The sequence below is a fragment of the Pongo pygmaeus genome, chromosome 12 (genome assembly GCF_028885625.2).
Source record: "Pongo pygmaeus isolate AG05252 chromosome 12, NHGRI_mPonPyg2-v2.0_pri, whole genome shotgun sequence".
Lineage (NCBI taxonomy): Eukaryota > Metazoa > Chordata > Mammalia > Primates > Hominidae > Pongo > Pongo pygmaeus.
The window spans coordinates 106,675,683-106,693,582 of NC_072385.2; the positions used below are offsets into that span (position 1 = coordinate 106,675,683).

General features: G+C 53.0%; 2 protein-coding genes across 4 annotated transcripts in view; one reads left to right on the plus strand and one right to left on the minus strand.

Annotated features, from left to right (window-relative positions):
* The window catches only part of DNAJC5G (DnaJ heat shock protein family (Hsp40) member C5 gamma), a 16,183-nt gene extending 9,486 nt beyond the window's left edge, over positions 1-6,697 (minus strand). Inside the window, exons 1-2 of the mRNA XM_063649442.1 lie at positions 6,187-6,697; positions 5,948-6,080 (exon numbers count right to left, since the gene is read on the minus strand). Coding sequence (XP_063505512.1) covers positions 5,948-5,956 — 9 coding nt within the window. The 5' untranslated portion in view covers positions 5,957-6,080; positions 6,187-6,697. The remainder of the gene's footprint in view (positions 1-5,947; positions 6,081-6,186) is intronic.
* SLC30A3 (solute carrier family 30 member 3) overlaps positions 1-17,244 on the plus strand; it is a 20,764-nt gene extending 3,520 nt beyond the window's left edge. Inside the window, exons 2-9 of one of the 3 annotated variants that reach the window (XM_054476141.1) lie at positions 7,715-7,856; positions 12,908-13,089; positions 13,542-13,688; positions 13,791-13,944; positions 14,497-14,695; positions 14,943-15,048; positions 15,316-15,450; positions 16,362-17,244. In XM_054476141.1, coding sequence (XP_054332116.1) covers positions 7,715-7,856; positions 12,908-13,089; positions 13,542-13,688; positions 13,791-13,944; positions 14,497-14,695; positions 14,943-15,048; positions 15,316-15,450; positions 16,362-16,510 — 1,214 coding nt within the window. In that variant the 3' untranslated portion in view covers positions 16,511-17,244. Of the gene's footprint in view, positions 1-7,714; positions 7,857-8,743; positions 9,027-12,907; positions 13,090-13,541; positions 13,689-13,790; positions 13,945-14,496; positions 14,696-14,942; positions 15,049-15,315; positions 15,451-16,361 lie in introns of those variants that run through there. The other 2 variants (XM_054476143.1, XM_054476142.2) reach the window with 2 other exon arrangements.
* The last annotated feature ends 656 nt before the right edge of the window (positions 17,245-17,900 follow it).

Sequence of the window (17,900 nt, forward strand, 5' to 3'; positions counted from 1 at the left end):
TAACTAATCACAGTTCATAGCTCTTGAAATAGCCATTATCTGTAAGTCTTGCGAGGCTCTGCTCTGAATAGAATATCACTTCAGCCAGGAAGCTGCAGAGATGGGAGTAGCACGGCCCAGTCGGCCTGGCCTCCTTTGGCCAGTGGCTCTCCTCTTTGCCTTTACCTAGAAACCAGAGCCTCTTTGACTGAGTGTTCTATGCCTGGGCTCTTCTCACACCCAGCTCAGTCCTAGGAAGAACACACAAGCCAGGGGTCAGAAGCCCTAGATCTTAGCTCTGGCTCTGGCCCTCACAGGCTGTGTGATCTTCGACAAATCATTTCATCTCTGAGTCTATTTTTCCTCTTCTATAAAAACCTGTGCCATTTCACAGGGTTGATGTCAAGACTTAATTGGATTTGGTTTTAAAAAGAATGAAAGTAAAAAACCAAAAATAACTGCCAAAGAATGGTTATAGACTAAAACCATTTCTTGGATCATTTGCCCTCCCATCATACCTTGAGTCAGTGATCTTTTTGTTTACTACCACCCAGAGCCATTTGGTCTCTCATGGAGAAAACCAAGAAGCATCCCTTGTTTACCCACAAACAACTAAAGTTTTAGTCATATAGCTGGAATACACACACATACAGACAGCAGACATTGGCATATTTATACCCAAAATACCACACTCTGGAACATATGCAGTGGGAGAGAGAGATCACAATTTGTCACATTCAACCACCAGGTTCTCAAATTGTACAGTTTTTGAGCTGGAAGGGACCTCAGAGATTTAACTTGAATCCAACGCCTTCACTTTATAATTGAAGAAAGTGCAGCCCAGAAAGACGGATTGACCTGCTTAAGGTTATCCAGTGAGATCTGACCTGAGTTTTCTGACTCCAAGTTCAGTATCTACACCGTGACTGTTCCTTCCTACTTTAAAATCCAAGTCTATAGACAGACCAAAGCTGTGGGGGATATTCACATCCTCTCATGGGTGATGTCAGGTAATGTTCCTCTTTCCCCTCCCCCAGCAGAAAGCATGTATGCTACATGTGACCAGAACCACCACCACCCACCCAATTGTGTTTGCCTCTGCTTCCCAGGCCAGACATCTCAGGATGGGAGGTGGAAGGCTTTCAGCTAGAAAGGAGACTGCTTCATGTCCCTGTCCTCTCTGACCTGCAACCCCAAACTTTGCAGACCCAACACTAGGCTAACAGCACCTGTCTTACCTGTAAACTGGAGATAATAGTGTCTGTCTCTTTGGGTTGTTATGAGGATTAAATTTGAATAAAGCATGAGGCACATGCTTTATTATTATTACTATCATTATTATACTAGCTATTTCTATCCTATCTCCTGATTTTATAAGGAGAGAGGTTGCATTTCATTTTGTTGCTGGGAAGAAAGGAAAAATCAGGGTCCTTCCCCTCCCCTAAGATTTGTAAATTGTTATTGGTGTCTTTCCATGCTTCTACATCCTTCTCCTCAGCCTCTTAGAACCCCATTTTCTTGTTCTCCTACCCAGTGCCGTCATGCTGCCCTCTGGCTATCCAAAACACCGCCCCCAGTCCTCCCAAGCAGCCAGAACTCCAAAATTACCACTCTCATTTCCTCTGTTTTAATACTTCTAATAAAAACTATTGCTATCATAGAATGATCTCATCCCTCAGGGTAGATAGAAAGCAATCTTATTAAAACACTGTAATTTCGATTATAGTGAAAAGACAGTTAATACCTCACCCTCTTAATTGTTATTAATTGTCATTAATGCAAAAGGAATAACAGATAAAATTTCAGGCAGAATGACTAAATGGAGTGAAAAACATCAGGTTATGTTTTGGGAAGAGACTTTGGCCCTTAAATCACTTCTTTCTGTTTAACCTACCAACTGTCTTCTCATTTCTTGAGCTCTGCACATTTCTCTGGTTCTCTTCCTATATCTCTGATACGTTTGCTGTTTCCCTTACTGGGTCCTCTTCCTTCTCTTACGTCCTGACTGGATTTTCTTTTCTTCTTCTTCTTTTTTTTTTGTTTTTGTTTTTGAGACAGTCTTGCTCTGTCACCCAGGCTGGAGTGCAGTGGCATGGTCTCGGCTCACTGCAACCTCTGCCTCCCGGGTTCAAGCAATTCTTCTGCCTCAGCCTCCTGAGTAGCTGGGATTACAGGTGCGCACCACCATGCCTGGCTAATTCTGACTGGATTTTCTCTGCAGTTTGGTCCTTAAGCTTCTGCTTGTGCTCTTTCTTCTCTTCTTTAGAGAGTCAGTCTACACCCATGGCTTTTGCTGTCACAACTGTGCTTTGGTGTCATCCACATGCCAGTGTTCCATTGCCTCAAAACCACACTCCATTGGATGCCATATGCAGAGTTTGTAAAAAAAGAAAAGAAAGGCTGGGTATGGTGGCTCACGCCTGTAAGCCCAGCACTTTGGAAGGCTGAGGCAGGCGGATCACGAGGTCAGGAGATCGAGACCATCCTGGCTAACACCGTGAAACCCCGTCTCTACTAAAAATACAAAAAAAATTAGCTGCGTGTGGTGGTACATACCTGTAGTCCCAGCTACTCGGGAGGCTAAGGCAGGAGCATCACTTGAACCCAGGAGGCTGAGGTTGCGGTGAGCCAAGATCGTGCCACTGCACTCCAGCCTCGCAACAGAGCAAGACTCTGTCTCCAAAAAAAAAAAAAAAAAAAGAAAGAAAAAGAAAAACCACACTCTAAAATCTGAATTCCTCATTTGCCCCCAGACTATTTTTTTTGTTTGTTTCTCCATTTCTGTTAATGTTACGACTATTTGTAAGACTGTAGACTCATTCTTTTCCCCAAATTTAGGTTAAAAAAGCTTGATAATTTTTTTTTCAAAATCTCTCTTTCATTTGTCTCTTCTTCTCAGCTCCCACAGCCTTGATGCACCCCAGTTAAAGGATTTCCATATCACACTGGCTGGTGTCCTAGTCTCCTAACTTTTCTCCCCATTGCTGGCCTCATCCTGGATACTGTTCCCAGATCACTGTTCTTAAAGCATGCTTCCATCTTACTACTTTGCTGATAGCATCACACAGGATGCAAAACCACCTTTGAAATCTGGCAGTGAACTCTGACCTTATGACAATTTACCCCTTCAAACTCATTGTCTACTATTGTCCTAAAGTGAACCTTTCTTTTTTTTTTTTTTTTTTTTTTGAGACAGAGTCTCGCTCTGTCGCCCAGGCTGGAGTGCAGTGGCACGAGTTCACGCCATTCTCCTGCCTCAGCCTCCGGAGTAGCTGGGACCACAGGTGCCCGCCACCATGCTCGGCTAATTTTTTGTGTTTTTAGTAGAGATGGGGTTTCACCGTGTTAGCCAGGATGGTCTCGATCTCCTGACCTTGTGATCCGCCCGCATCGGCCTCCCAAAGTGCTGGGATTACAGGCGTGAGCCACCGCGCCCAGCCTAAAGTGAACCTTTCACAGCAATCAAACGGGTCTCCTCACTAAATATTTCTGTTTTTCTTCACCTCTGTACCATTGCTGTCACACCATTTCTCCCCATAAACTGTTCTTTTCCTTAATCAATTCACTTACTCAACAAATATCAACCAAGCACTGATATATGCTTAGTACCTTGGATACAATGATAAGTGGTCAAACTCTTTTTCTTCCCGCATAAATTAGAGCCTAATATGGGAGACAGAGTTCATTAAGACCTTCAACAAATATTTGCTGGGTACTATTACGTACAGACCCTGTTCTGGGGATATAGCAGCATGTAAAACGGACAGAATTTCTGCCATCATGGAGCTTACATTCTGGCGAGAGGGGCAGACAGTAAACAAAATAAGTAAAATATGCAGTATGTTAGATGGTAATGATGGCTATGGAGAAAAATAAAACAAGGAATAGAAATAGAGAATGTCTGAGGAGAGGTTTCAGTGTTTTTTTGTTTTTTGGGGTTTTTTTTTTTTTTTTTGAGATGGAGTCTTGTTTGTTGCCCAGGCTGGAGTGCAGTCGCAAGATCTTGGCTCACTGCAACCTCCGCCTTCCAGGTTTGAGTGATTCTCCTGCCTCAGCCTCCAGAGTAGCTGGGATTACAGGCACGTGTCACCACGCCTGGCTTATTTTTGTATTTTTAGTAGAGACGGGGTTTCCCCATATTGGCCAGGCTGGTCTCGAACTCCTGACCTCAGGTGATCCACCCACCTCGGCCTCCCAAAGTGCTGGGATTACAGGCGTGAGCCACCGCGTCCAGTCAGGTTGCAGTTTTTAAACGGACAAGGAGAGAGGGCCTGGCCAGGTGATATTTGAGTCAAGACCTGAAGCATGTGAGGAGGTAGGTTGCGAGCACATCTGGCAGAGTGCATTACAGCTGGTGAGATAAGCAAATGTGAAGGCCCTGGGGTGGGAGCATACCTGGTGTGTTGTAGGACTCACAAGAAGGCCAGGATGGCTGGGGAGTGAGGTGGGAGAAGTGTGAAATGAGATCAGAGGAGCTAAATTCCATAGGACCCCTTGCTGGCCATTAGAAGGACTCTGGCTGGTACTCTGAGTATGATGGGGAGTGACAAATCTGATCTATGTTTACCTAGCTGCTTGGTTGAGAATAGACTATAAGGCAGTAAGGATGGAAACATGGAGACCATGGAGGAGGCTACTGCAGTAATCAAGAAGACAGATGATGGTGGTTTGGACAAGGGCGGGATCAGGATTTGCTGACAGCTTGGACGTAGAGTGAAAATAGAGGAATCGAGGATGACCCTAGGATGTCTGGCTTGAGCAGATGGGAGGATGGAGTTACCATATTCTGACATGGGAAGACTGCAGAAAGAGAAGGTTCAGGATGGGGTGACAATCAGGGGCTCAGTTTTAGACTTACGGAGCTTGATAGGCCTGCCTACCAGACAATAAGGAAGGGATGTCAAGCTGACATGTGGATATATGAGTTTGGAGTCCAAGTGAGAGATCTGAGAATCACCACCGAACACATGCCATTTATTATTTATTTATTTATGAGATGGAGTCTCACCTGTCATCCAGGCTGGAGTGCAGTGGCATAATCTCAGCTCACTGCAACCTCTGCCTCCCGGATTCAAGTGATTCTCCTGCCTCAGCCTCCCGAGTAGCTGGGACTATAGGTGCATGCCACCTCACCCAGCTAATTTTTGTATTTTTTAGTAGAGATGGGGTTTCACCATGTTGGCCAGGATGGTCTCGAACTCCTGACCTCAAGTGATCTACCTGCCTCGGCCTCCCAAAGTGCTGGAATTATAGGTGTGAGCCACCAGCCAGGCTATTTTTAATCCTTTTTAATAGAAAAATTCAAACCCATACAAAAATAGAGAGAATGGTACCGTGACTCTCTATGTACCCAGCATCTAGCTTCAACAATCATTACTTTCTGCTGTTATTGGATCGTATTTAAAGACCAGAAACTGGATGATAGCTCCATGGGAGTGAGTGTGGAAAGAGAAGAGAAGAGAGTGACCAAGGCCTGGGCTAATTCAGCAAGAAAAGATTGAGAAGGTGGGGAGGAACCAGCGAAGGGGACTGAAAATAAACAGCCAGTGAAGTAGGAGGAAAACCAGATTATGGTAGCCTGGAAGCCAAATGATGAAACAAATAATTCCCAAGTAACAATTTAGTTACAGTATGATCAGTGCTGAAAGAAATAAACAGTGTGTTGACCCAGCATGGTGGCTCACACCTGTAGTCCCAGCACTTTGGGAGGCTGAGGCAGGAGGATCACTTGAGTCCAGGAGGTCGAGGCTGTGGTGAGCCATGTTTGTACCACTGCACTCCAGCCTGAGCAACAGAGTGAGACCCTGTTTCCAAAAAGAAAAAAAAAAAACCCAGAAAAAGTATTGTACGATGAGAGTGTATGACATGAGAATTAACCTAGTGTGGGGGCCAGAGAAGGCCTCCCTGAGGCAGTGACATTTAAGCTGTTGCTCTCCCTCAGTCTCCCTGTGACCAGCTGAAATCCTACCTCCTCCATCCTGCTTCCACTCAGCTAGCTCCTCCTTTCTGGGATGGCTTAATTGAGGACCGTGTGCCAGCCATTAGTGGGGTTTGGGGACACAGATGAGAAAGAAACAATTCCTGCCTTCAGGGAGCTTGCCCTGTAGCAGGGAGACAGACAAGCAAAGGACTTCATCACCATGAGGTGAGTGCTGGGAACAGATAAGCACAGTGTGAGCCTTGAGAGAAGCAGGGAGGGACACATACCCAGTCTGGGAGAAGTCAGGAAAGGCTTCCTGGAGGTGACATCTGAGTGGAGCATGGAGTAGAAGTTGGACTTCCAGGTTGCCTCCTCTGTCCATGCTCTACAGCTTGGCTTGGACTTGTCAGGTGTTAACTCTTGTCCACATGCTTACATTTTAAAATTTGCCTGAAATCTCCAGCCCAGCTTAAATCCTGACCTCAGTGCAGAGAATCGCACTTGAGGCCTGGCATTCGCGAGGACCCTTTGCAAAGATGTTCACAGGGCCATTTGATGGCTCTTTGAGGAACAGGTGGAAGCATCCTGTTTCGCTGCCAAGCTTTCCTTACATAAATTTTCAAGTGAAGGTTGGTATTCCCACCGCCGGCGCCCTCGGCTTCTGGAGGCGGCACGTTTGGCCACGCGCTGCGAGGCGCCTCTGCCTTCCCCGCCTGCTGGCTCCCGGCAGGGGCGGGCAGGGCACGTGAGGGCGTCTGCGCCCCCTCCCGGCACTCGGTGCTGCTGGCCGCGCAGGCTGCCCGGGAAGGGAAATCCCGGAGGAAGCCATTGTTGTTATGTCCCCTGTTGTCGTCATCGGCTGAGCCGTGCCAAGAATCCCGTTCCCGCATAGGACCCCGCAGTTTCTCCCCATTCTCGAACTCACCCGCCCGGGTCGCTACGGGCCAGGCTGCCGCATCCGAGCCGCGGAGTGCGCGGTGGTCGCTGCGCATCCCAGCTCCAGGGTTCTCAGAATTGGGGAGAGCCCTAGGATGGGTGCGGCGCTTAGAAAACCGACGGCGCCGGGCCCGACGAACCCAGAGCCCTGGCATAGCTAAGCAGGGACTTGGGTTCCACCTTGGCTCTGATAAGTAGCCCGAAAAGGTGACCTTGGCCAGTGGTTTCCTGCTCTCGCCCCCTCAATTTGCTTCCTTGTGACCCGAGGAGAAACAGAGCTCCGTCAAGTCCCGCGCCTTAAAGGGAGGTTAGAGGGAGAACGACCCCCTCGCTCCCTTGCCCCCTCACCCCGCATGGGCTTTGGACTGGGGAGGCTGGGGGCTGGCGCGGAGGAGAGGCTGGCGCAGCCGGGGGCGGGGACGGCGCGGAGGGCGCGCGCAGCCCCTGTGGCTCTCCGGTGCCGCTCTGCAGCCGCGGGGCAGGACAGTCCCTTCGCACGCGCCGCCCGCACACCTTGGCACGGGCCAAGCCACACTCTCCCCCGCCGGAACAGCCAGCCCGCCGCCCAGCTTTCCTAATCCGTTTAAGCCTCACCTCCTCCGCGAAGCTCTCCCGGGTTAACCCCATCACTTCCACCACTGTATCTGGCACGTGCTCCCGTTTTTGTTTTGTTTTGTTTTGTTTTGTTTTTTGCAAGTGCACTCTCGGGCTCGTTGGAATAACAATATCGAGGGTAGGTGTCTGTCCCCAGAAGCCTAAGTTCAGGACGCCCAGTGTGTTCTGAAGGATGCGGCAGATGAGTTTCTTGCCTGGGCTCACTAACCATTCCCACCCTCCACGCTTCCCCATCCCTGCTCACTCTCTCCCCTCCTCCTACAGACCCTCCTCTTCACAGACTGTCACAGCTTCGAGTGCAGAATCCTCTTCCCACCCCCTCCCATTCTACAGTGGCGGCAGGTGCGAGGGGAGAGAACATTGAGCATTTGAAGCTTCGACCTGAGGCTCGGCCACCGACTTTGCTGTAAGTCGCTCCCTCCCCTGGGTTTTAGTTTCCCCCAAATGAGGCAGAATGCGGTAATGTCCAGGAGGGCGCTGCAGGTGTGGAGGATGGGAATCACTAGCTGACACGCTGCCCCGCTGCCCCTCAGCCCCTCTCCATAAACAGTGGCCGTGACACTAGATAGGCGGCTCGACTCCACTGGCCGCCCCCGCAGGTAAGAGGACTGTGAGCGCTCTCCGGTTCCAGAGCCGGGGAGGGAAAGAGGATAGGGGTCCAGGCTGGGCCCTTTATTCACAGCCTGCATGACCTTGGACTCTTCTTCCTCTGGGTCTCAGTTTACTCATTTGAAAAGCAGGGATAACAGTGGGTTGAAGGAGAGCAGGAAGCTTGTCACCCAATGTTTCTGTATAAAAATAAATGATCATTCGCGGTACAGTGATTGGCAGCAGACTGGGCTCATGAATTCAGACCCCAGATTCTCCGTAGAGGGGTTTCTGGAGTCCCTGGAATCGCCTTGTGTCACCGCTCACCTCACGTTCTTTCTGGTTCTCTGGAGATAGGTAATGGGTCTGCTCCTGTTTCTGCCTCCGCGTGAGGATTGGGGCCACAGGGTGACGGCGTGGTGGGTGACACCCCCTCGCAGGCATGCACAGAGTGGTGGTCGTTGGGCGAAGGTTGGTCGTGAGGTCCTTGGGCTTGAGGAGCGAGGCTTGGAACCGGTGGGCGGGTCTGTGTGCAGAGGTGGGGCTAGCTCGCCTGGGGGACGGGGCTGTGGAGATGAGGAGTTCTCCAGAACTCGGGGTTCTGGCGCGGGGAAATGGGGCTTTGGCAGTGGGGGCGGGGCTTAAGGGTGAGGAGAGGCCGGGGAGCCTGGAGGCGGAGCTTGGGGAGCTCGCCCCACGCGGGGCGGGGCTCCGGCGGCAGCGGGATCTGCAGTTCGGACTCGGCGCGCCACAGTCGCTGCAGTTCGCTCCACTCTGGTGGCCCCGCCACCCTGCGGGGATCCCGGGGGTCGGCGGGCTGCTCGGACTTGGCGCGGGGCTGGCCCGGCCTCTCCCTCCCTCGGTGGGGCCTAGACGGTTGGGGCACCGGGAACATGGAGCCCTCTCCCGCCGCTGGGGGCTTGGAGACCACTCGCCTGGTGAGCCCCCGGGATCGCGGTGGCGCCGGCGGCAGCCTGCGTTTGAAGAGGTAGGACAGACCTGGGCTGGCCTTCGGCCCGGGGGCGCCACCCTACTACCCTCCGTCCATTTCGTTGCCTCTCTCGGTGCGGGCCCCGGCGGCCGCCCCGGCGCACCGCGGGTCCCTCGCTCCGCTGCACCCCGCTTCGTCCCCTCTGGCTGCACGGAGCGCCCAGCCCTACACAGCCGGCTACGCCTCCTCCCGGCCGCCTGATGTCCTCGGGTGAAGCGGCCTCCCACTCCCCTCCGGCGTCCCAAGCCGCCGGACCCCTCCGCCGCCCCCGCGGCGCCTGCCTTCCCTGGGAGCGGCTGCCGCTCCGTCGGGCCGGATACCTCGCCCGGTGCGCCAAGGTCCGCATTGCCCCGGGCCCAGGGCGGGAGCGCCTCGCTGCCCAGGCTTCAGAGCTCCCTCTGTAGGCCCCGGGGACTCCCCTCCGCGCGCCCCCTCCAGCCGCGGCCAGCTGTGGGCGCCAGGGCCCGAGGATGGGCCAGGCTCCGCGCGGGTCTTGCAGGCCCCTGGGGGGCGGGCGGCCGCCGGGAAGCGAGGGGGCGGCGAGGAAGGAGCAGGTGCGGTCTGGGCAGCGAGGGTATTCCCGGCTCCGCACAGACGGGGCCGGGGGCGGCGAGGTGTGAAATGAGGCGCGCGGAGCGGCCGGGACAGCGGGCCGGGGGTGGCAGGAGAACCGCCAACGCGCCCCGCCGGCCCCCGCGCCCGCCGCCGCCGTCCACCTGCCCCTCTGAGCGGCCGACCGGCCTCCCTGCCCACCCCCGCGGGCCATCTTGTCTGTCGGCTGACCGTCCGTTTGTCTCCGGAATTTGGCAGGATCTCCGGCTTTTTCTCTTCCCCCACCTCTCTCAATCTTTCTGTTTCTCTCCTAGTCCCTCTCCCTTTGTCTCTGACGTGGTGCTTCTGTGTGCTTCTCGCTCCTTCTTTGGGTGGGGGCGTTCAAGCCGGGTTGGGGGCAGGGGTGAGCAGAAGAGAGCTGGACCCCTTCCTGCAGGGGCCTGCAGAGACGCGGTGGGGGCTCTGCCGTAGGCCTGGCATCTCTTCAGGTGTCATTTTGACTTTGGTTCAGCCCCTGCTACGTCCCCCCTCTTCCCCACTCAATATCGGTTGTTTGTTGGGGGTTTCGGAGGACCAGGGAGAGGAAACAGCCTTTCCTCGTCTCTAAACAGCATGTAGCCACCCCACACTCCCACACCCCCACACACCAACAGCCAGGCTTCCTTAGTGCCCAATTTATGCAGAACAAAAGGGAGCAGCCTGTTGATGGGTGGCCACCTTGATGCCTGGCTGTGCTGTGGCTTACAAGGCCAGGGAATGAATGTTGCCCACTGCCCCCAATGCCACCCAGCCTCTGCGCTTCAGACTCGCATCTCCAACTCCAGTCCATCTTCACTCTCATATGACCATTAGTCACCGAATCCTGCAGCATTTTCTGAAAGGCGTTTCCTAACCTACCTGCCCCTCCAGGGAAGCTCTGACCTGGTCTATTCTAGACCCCTCCATTTCCTCTCCTCTCCTCTCTTCCTCCCATCAGCAAGGTCATCTCAGTGCTCAGGAGATATTTGTTCAAGCAGTCAGTGTATCTCCCTTTATGTTCCTTTGAGCCCATCACTTTCCTCCTCAGCCCTCCCCTGACACTTCACGCTTAGACTCCAGGCCACAAACCTTGTCTTTGTCATTCTACATGTCTGGAACACCCTTCTCCAACTAGGTCTCATCTCCTTAAACATGCCTTTCTCTGTGAAGTTCTCCGAGCCCCCTATGAGGGAGTGCTCCTTTCCCTGCACCCGAAAGTGCTTTGTTCATAACCCTCCTAGCATCAACCTGTCCTTGTGTAGTAAGCCATTTGTTACAATCTGTCTTGCCCACCAGACCAGGCTTCATTATGTGTGCTCTGCCTGGTGCACCTCATTGAATGAATGAGGATCGGTTTCACAGCCTCCTTCACCACCCCATCTCCTCTGGAAACACATCCAGAATCATACACGCCCAGATTCTAAGTCTTGGATGGGGCTTTGGAAATTCAGGAAATTAATCTACCAGTATTTCAGTTTTCTGTACAAGCACCAAATGTTCCCCCTACCTCCCTCAAAACTCAGCTCACCCACTTGGCAGAATTGTCTTTAGCCAGAAGGCCCCAGACATCCCGCCCCACTATGCTGCTATGATCACGTTTCTATCTGGAGCCATCGTTTTTACTCGTGGGTATTCTTGTCACACCTCCATGAGTATTTCTAGTACTGTATTTTCTATTTAGGTCCTGAATTCTGTGGAAAATTCTGTCCTTGCTGGGTTCAGGTGGGGTAGTGGCGGGGGTGAGAATTGGACCAGAATGGACTTAGCACTCAGCCTGACTTCACTCAGCCTCTGGCATCCCCAGGTGAGGTCCCAAGCCCCATTCATTTGTCAAGGGAGACTTGTGGTACCATGCAGTTAAGGTGGGCTCTGCTGGGTGCTTACAGTTGGACTGAAGTCCAATTAACATGCTCCTCCCACTGCCATCCTCAGCCATAGCAGGCTGCACCCCTTCCTCCCTTGACAACCCCAGCTCTGGAATCTAGCCATCAGTTCTCTGTGCCAGGAATCAGACTTTTTGGCCCCAACGTCCCGCTCGTCTCTTAAAGGGCCACACTTCAGCTGCATGTCTAGAGAGGGCAGGGGCAGGATCCAGGAGTGGAGGTTCTGAGAGGTGGACCTGGAAAGGAGGCACACCAAGGCCAGGAACACATGCTGAGTCCAACTCCACACTTCACTCCACCTTCCCTTCATACTGCCTTGGCGTGCGTGGCATAGCATTCACTTGTCTTTATCAAAATCCTTCCCATTCTTCAAGGCCCTTCTCATGTTACCTCTTACAGCTGTTTCCCTGATTTCCTCATTATAATTAGTCTGGCCCTTCATCCTCAGAACCCTGATAGCACTCCAACTGCCATAATGACAGTGGCCACCTTCGCTCTATATCATTGTGTAGGTACATGCTTGCCCTGTTCATCAAAAGCTCTCAGAGATCCGCAGGAATCCTGCTCATTTTGGGGTGCCTAGCATAAGAAATTGATTTGGTTGGGGTCTAGTCTCAGCTCTAGCAACTAGCTGGGTTGGCCTCCATGTGTCCCCCAACTCTGTGAGCCTCATGCTTCTAATTTATTTAATAAAATGTTAGACGAGAGCTGGGTGCGGTGGCTCACACCTATAATCCCAGCAACTCAGTAGGCTGAGGTGGGAGGATCGCTTGAGGCCAGGAACTCAAGTGTGCAGTGAGCTCTGATCACACCACTGCACTCCAGCCTGGGCAACAGAGCAAGACCCCATCTCTTTTTTTTTTTTTTTGAGACAGTCTCTCACTCTGTCGCCAGGCTGGAGTGCAGTGGCACAATCTCGGCTCACTGCAGCCTCCAACTCCCTGGTTCAAGTGATTATCCTGCCTCAGCCTCTCAAGTAGCTGGGATTACAGGCACGTGCCACCATACCCAGCTAATTTTTGCATTTTTAGTAGAGATAGGGTTTCACCATGTTGGCCAGGATGGTCTCGATCTCCTGACCTCGTGATCTGCCTGCCTTGGCCTCCCAAAGCGCTGGGATTACAGGTGTGAGCCACTGCTCCCAACCAACCCCATCTCTTAAAAAAGTTAGACTAGACCGTCTGTAAGGTGCTTTCCAGCTGTGAAATTCTATGGCTCTGTGTATGGAAGGAAAAGGGAGGCTGGGCTCTGACCTGTTCATTTAGCCACCACCTCTCATGTGGCCCTCTGCCGACGCAGCTCCCAGATACGACCAGGCCTGGGGAAGCAGATGGTCTGATGAGGCCAGCATTGGGGACTGAGGACGTGGAGTGAGCAGGCCAGCCTGTGGGCCAGGCCCAGGTTGAACCATGTTGCTTGCCTCAGTCTCTTCACAGAGCCCTCAGAGCCCCTCCCTGAGGAGTCCAAACCTGTGGAGATGCCCTTCCACCACTGCCACAGGGACCCCCTGCCGCCACCGGGCCTCACCCCCGAGAGGCTGCATGCACGGAGGCAGCTGTATGCTGCGTGTGCCGTGTGCTTTGTCTTCATGGCTGGGGAGGTGGTCGGTAAGTTGGGGAGCAGCCCTTAAACCCCATCCTCCCAACACCTGCCCAAGCCACTCTCCACCCAGAGTCCCAGGAATGTTCCTGGGTGCAGATGCAGAGATGGGGATGGCTGGGATAGGGGAGCTGGGTGCCCAGGACTCAGGAAGTAGGAGGGGTGAGGGACAGAGTAACAAAGGGACTTCTAGCCGAGGTCTGGGGCCAGCAGGTCACGGCTGACTTCTTTTAAAAACCCTATTTTCTTGTTATTAAAATAAAATATATCATTGTAGAAAAGAAAACACAGATGAATGAAAAGAAGAACATAACAGTAGTTAATTATACCTGTAGTCCCATCACCTGAGAAAACCCCAATTCACATTTTTGGTGTATATCCCCCAATTTATTTTCCATGCCTATACACACTACATGATATTTTCTAAATGGAAGCAGACTCCATCATTTCACCCTGGCAGGCGGGTATCTGGCACATAGCCTGGCCATCATGACCGATGCAGCCCACTTGCTGGCGGATGTGGGCAGCATGATGGGCAGCCTCTTCTCCCTCTGGCTCTCTACCCGTCCAGCCACCCGCACCATGACCTTTGGCTGGCACCGTTCAGGTAAGGCCCCTGCATGGCCCAGTGACTCTCCAATCTTGCCAGAGGGCACCTGTCAGGGTCCCAAGCAGGTCTCTGACAGCTTGTCTCCCCCTCTACCCGCAGAGACTCTGGGGGCTTTGGCCTCTGTGGTCTCCCTCTGGATGGTCACTGGCATCCTCCTGTACCTGGCCTTCGTCCGCCTGCTGCACAGCGACTACCACATCGAGGGGGGTGCCATGCTGCTGACCGCCAGCATCGCAGTCTGTGCCAACCTGTTGTACGTCCCAGTATGGAGCAGGCACCTTGTGGGGCCCAGGGCGAGGGGTCTTCCTCCAGGATGGGAGAGCTGGCTCTCTCCTCCCCACCAGACACACAGACATGCACACACAGCTCTCCATGGACTGCCCTGGGTGTGTCTGGGAAGGGTCTGGGATAGAGACCTAAAATTCAGTCAGCAGATCTCTGTTAAGGGCCTGCCATGGGCCAGCCACTCTGATGAGGGCTTTCATCAACATGATTGCATTTAAACCTCACAGCCACCCCATGAGGTAGGTAGCATTACCCCTAGTTTACCATTAATGCAGTCAATCCCAACAGGTGACTTGCCCAAGTCACATACCTATTTAGGTAACAGGGCCAGCTTCCAAATCCACATGTGTGGCACCAAGTCTGGTATTCTTTCTCCCAGGCTGCATTGTTTATCTCTCTTGCAAAACGCTGTTTTCTTCCAGGGGCTGGGAAAGGGCTACTGGGGAGGTGAGACATGGAGATGGGGGCATAGGAGGCCAGGAGCAGGGCCCTAGGCTGAGCTGCTCTGCTTCCCCCTCAGAATGGCCTTTGTGCTGCACCAGGCTGGGCCCCCCCACAGCCACGGGTCTAGGGGAGCGGAGTATGCACCGCTGGAGGAGGGGCCTGAAGAGCCCCTGCCCCTGGGGAACACCAGCGTCCGGGCAGCATTTGTGCACGTGCTGGGGGACCTCCTGCAGAGCTTTGGGGTACTGGCTGCCTCCATCCTCATCTACTTCAAGGTACCATCGTTGGAGACCTGCCCCAGCCTTCCTCCCCACAACCACATCCCAGCCCACTCCTTCCCAGGTCCCAAAGCTTCCTTCCCCCTCCCTCCCACCTCCCAGGACTCTCCCAGACATAAGTCATGTTCCCTGTCCCCTCTTCAGGGTTTTGAGGGGCCTCTCAGGTCATGTTTGTTCAAGATACCCCTAGATCTTCCTCTGAAAGGTCCCTGGTTGTTGGGCTTAGGGGTCTCTTTCTCTGCAGCCTCAATACAAGGCAGCCGACCCCATCAGCACCTTCCTCTTCTCCATCTGTGCCCTTGGATCCACGGCTCCCACCCTCCGAGACGTTCTTCGAATCCTCATGGAAGGTGAGTCGGGCACCACAGCTCCCCATCCCTGTGGCCCTCTCTGACTTTACTCTCGCACTGGGCCACCACTTTTTTCTTTGAAGATAGTACAGGAAGAAGGCTTGGCTCATGGGGTCTGCTGCTGGAACAAGGATTTGGGCATAGGGTGAATTGTAGGGGTCAAAAGGAGAGTGGATACAGGATAGGGGAGGTGGAATCCAGTGGTGGGGGTGCTGCTTCTGGGCAGGAGTGGCCCTAGCAGTAAGGCATGACTGGTGCTGGTTGCAGGTACCCCCCGCAATGTGGGGTTCGAACCTGTGCGGGATACGCTGTTGTCGGTGCCAGGAGTCCGGGCAACCCATGAGCTGCACCTGTGGGCCCTTACGCTCACTTACCACGTTGCCTCTGCACACCTGGCCATCGGTGAGTCCCATTGGCCCCAGCTAGTTACTGCCTGGAACATACCCCACCCCAAACATGGGACCATAGTTTGAGTTACTGGAATTGTTTCAGTCTTTCTTGATCTGTCTCTGTTTCTCTGTGTCTCTCTCTCACATACACACACACACGCACGTGCGCTCGTGTATGTTGGAGACAAGGAGTCTCCATCCACTGGATGCAGTGTTCTGGGGGCAGTTTCACCCTCTTTGAAGTAGCACAGGGAACCAACAACCCTTTAAAAGATCATTAGTACCTACAGGTCTAGTGATGGGGCACAGTTAGGTAAATTACAGCACCTCCACCCTGAGGTATCACATAACTGTTAAAAATGATGCTTATGAAGACTGTATGGCAACTAGGAAAAATGTTTATGGTATAATGCTGAGAAAAAAGCTGAATATAAAATTGCATCTACATTATGATTCAACTATTAAAAATATATATGGTGAGTCATGAGCTGACAAAGGATTTTTGAGTTTCTTCCAGATGCAAGAAGCAATCAGAGTCATGCAATTTGGATGCCAAAAATATTATAATTTGTGGGATATTTGATGGAAACTCTAGAGGGACAATGAGACAGATATTTAACATCTGGATTGTCCTGGGAAATCGGGTGGTATGGCTGCTGAAATGTTGAGCTGTATGTTGACACTCAGTGACAGGAGAGAATAGGAGACTGGAAAGAGTTTAGTGTGTTAGCACGGTTGACTGGGGTGAGTCTCTCCAACATTTGATTTGACACTTTTATGCTGTTCATACAATACAGAAAGAAAAGCAGGCTCCCATTCACGCCTGGCTTTAATGCTGTGCAGCCCCTTTCCCTGTCTTTATCTCAGTCCCTGCCTTTTCTTTCTCCCCCGGGATGGATGCCGCCTCTTATCACTCTCCCACAGACTCCACCGCTGACCCTGAAGCCGTCCTGGCTGAAGCCTCATCCCGGCTCTACTCCCGGTTTGGATTCTCCAGTTGCACCCTGCAGGTCGAGCAGTACCAGCCGGAGATGGCCCAGTGCCTGCGCTGCCAGGAGCCCCCCCAAGCCTGAGCCGTGGCCCTGCCCTCACCCCACTGCCAGGCCGAGGCTCAGCCCCGGACTCTCAGCATCTGCTGCCCTGATCACAGAGACGGGACCGAGCCAGGTCCATACCCCTTCCTCTCTCCCTCCTTCCACCTGCCAGTTTCCCCAGCCTCAGCCCCAGCCCCAGCCCCAGTGGGCAAGACCAAAGTGTGGTGGGGAGTCGGGTGGGAGTCCGGGGAATAGATGTGACTAGTTCAGGGCCGGGGACTCCCAGGCCTCAGTGTGGCAGGGTGTGTTGAAGGCCTGTGGTGCCCTCTCCGCATGGTTCATGTGGAGCCACGAACATCCTTTCCCTGCAGTCCATTTGTCTGTGTGGCAGGCTGGCTGGCTGGGGGCATCTGCCTGTCTATGTGCTGTTGGTGTGCCTATGCCTGGGGGAGGTCAGTAGGGGCCCCCTCCCCACATGGCCCTCGCTCTGTCTATGCAGGGGCCCCAAAGCCCGCACTTTGTCCGTGTGTCTTAGCCCTGTGGTTGTGTGTGTGTGTGTGTGTGTGTGTGTGTGTGTGTGTGTGTTCTTGGTGCTGTGGCCTGTGTGTCTCTGTGCCTATGTGGCTGTGCTATGGTTTCTATGAGTCTGCTCCATCCATGTGTCTGTTTGGGGGTCTATCTCTCCATCCCTCTGTTGGTGCTGTGCCCTTGGCTATCCCTGAAAGAGAGAGGACTCCACTGCAGCTCCACCAATAAACTCGTGTCTCACTGCATCTTTCAGCCTGTGTGCTGACTCCTCAGGAGGGGAAATCAAATAGGTCACTTGAGAACAACAGAATCCCTCCTGTCCCTTCCCAGCCTCTGGAGTGACCTCCCACAGACCTCCTGTCCCTTCCCAGCCCCTCCACCCTCAGATGGAGGGTAAAAGCCACCAGTCTCTTTATCCCCTTCCCCTGGCTCACAGCATGCCTGGGTCCTTGGCTCAGGGACAGTCCCATATGCCCTGGGCTTGGTTGTAGGAGAAGGCTGGAAGGTAAGGAGCCAAGGAATCCCTGGGAGTCAGTCGTTCTCAGAGGTCCCTGCATGCCAGTGGGCCTCAGGCTGGCTGGAGGGAGGCTGGGTCCCTGTGAGAGAGAATGGCTAGACCATAGCACTGATGTGGGCTTGGTTCTCAGGCCATCTAAGGTGTCCAGTGGTAGGGACCCCTCAACCCTGATAGCAGCCAACCCTGAGTCCAGGTTTAGGCTGTGAACACCAAGGACCTTTTACACCTATTTCCCCTTTGTCTTAAGAACTGCATATTTTGACACATTAAGTCTTAAAATCAGGCTCATTAAGGGAGTTTTGATTTTCTCTTTTAAAAAAATCAAACTCAAGCTGGACGTAGTGGCCTGTGCCTGTAATCCCAGCCCTTTGGAGGCTGAGGCAG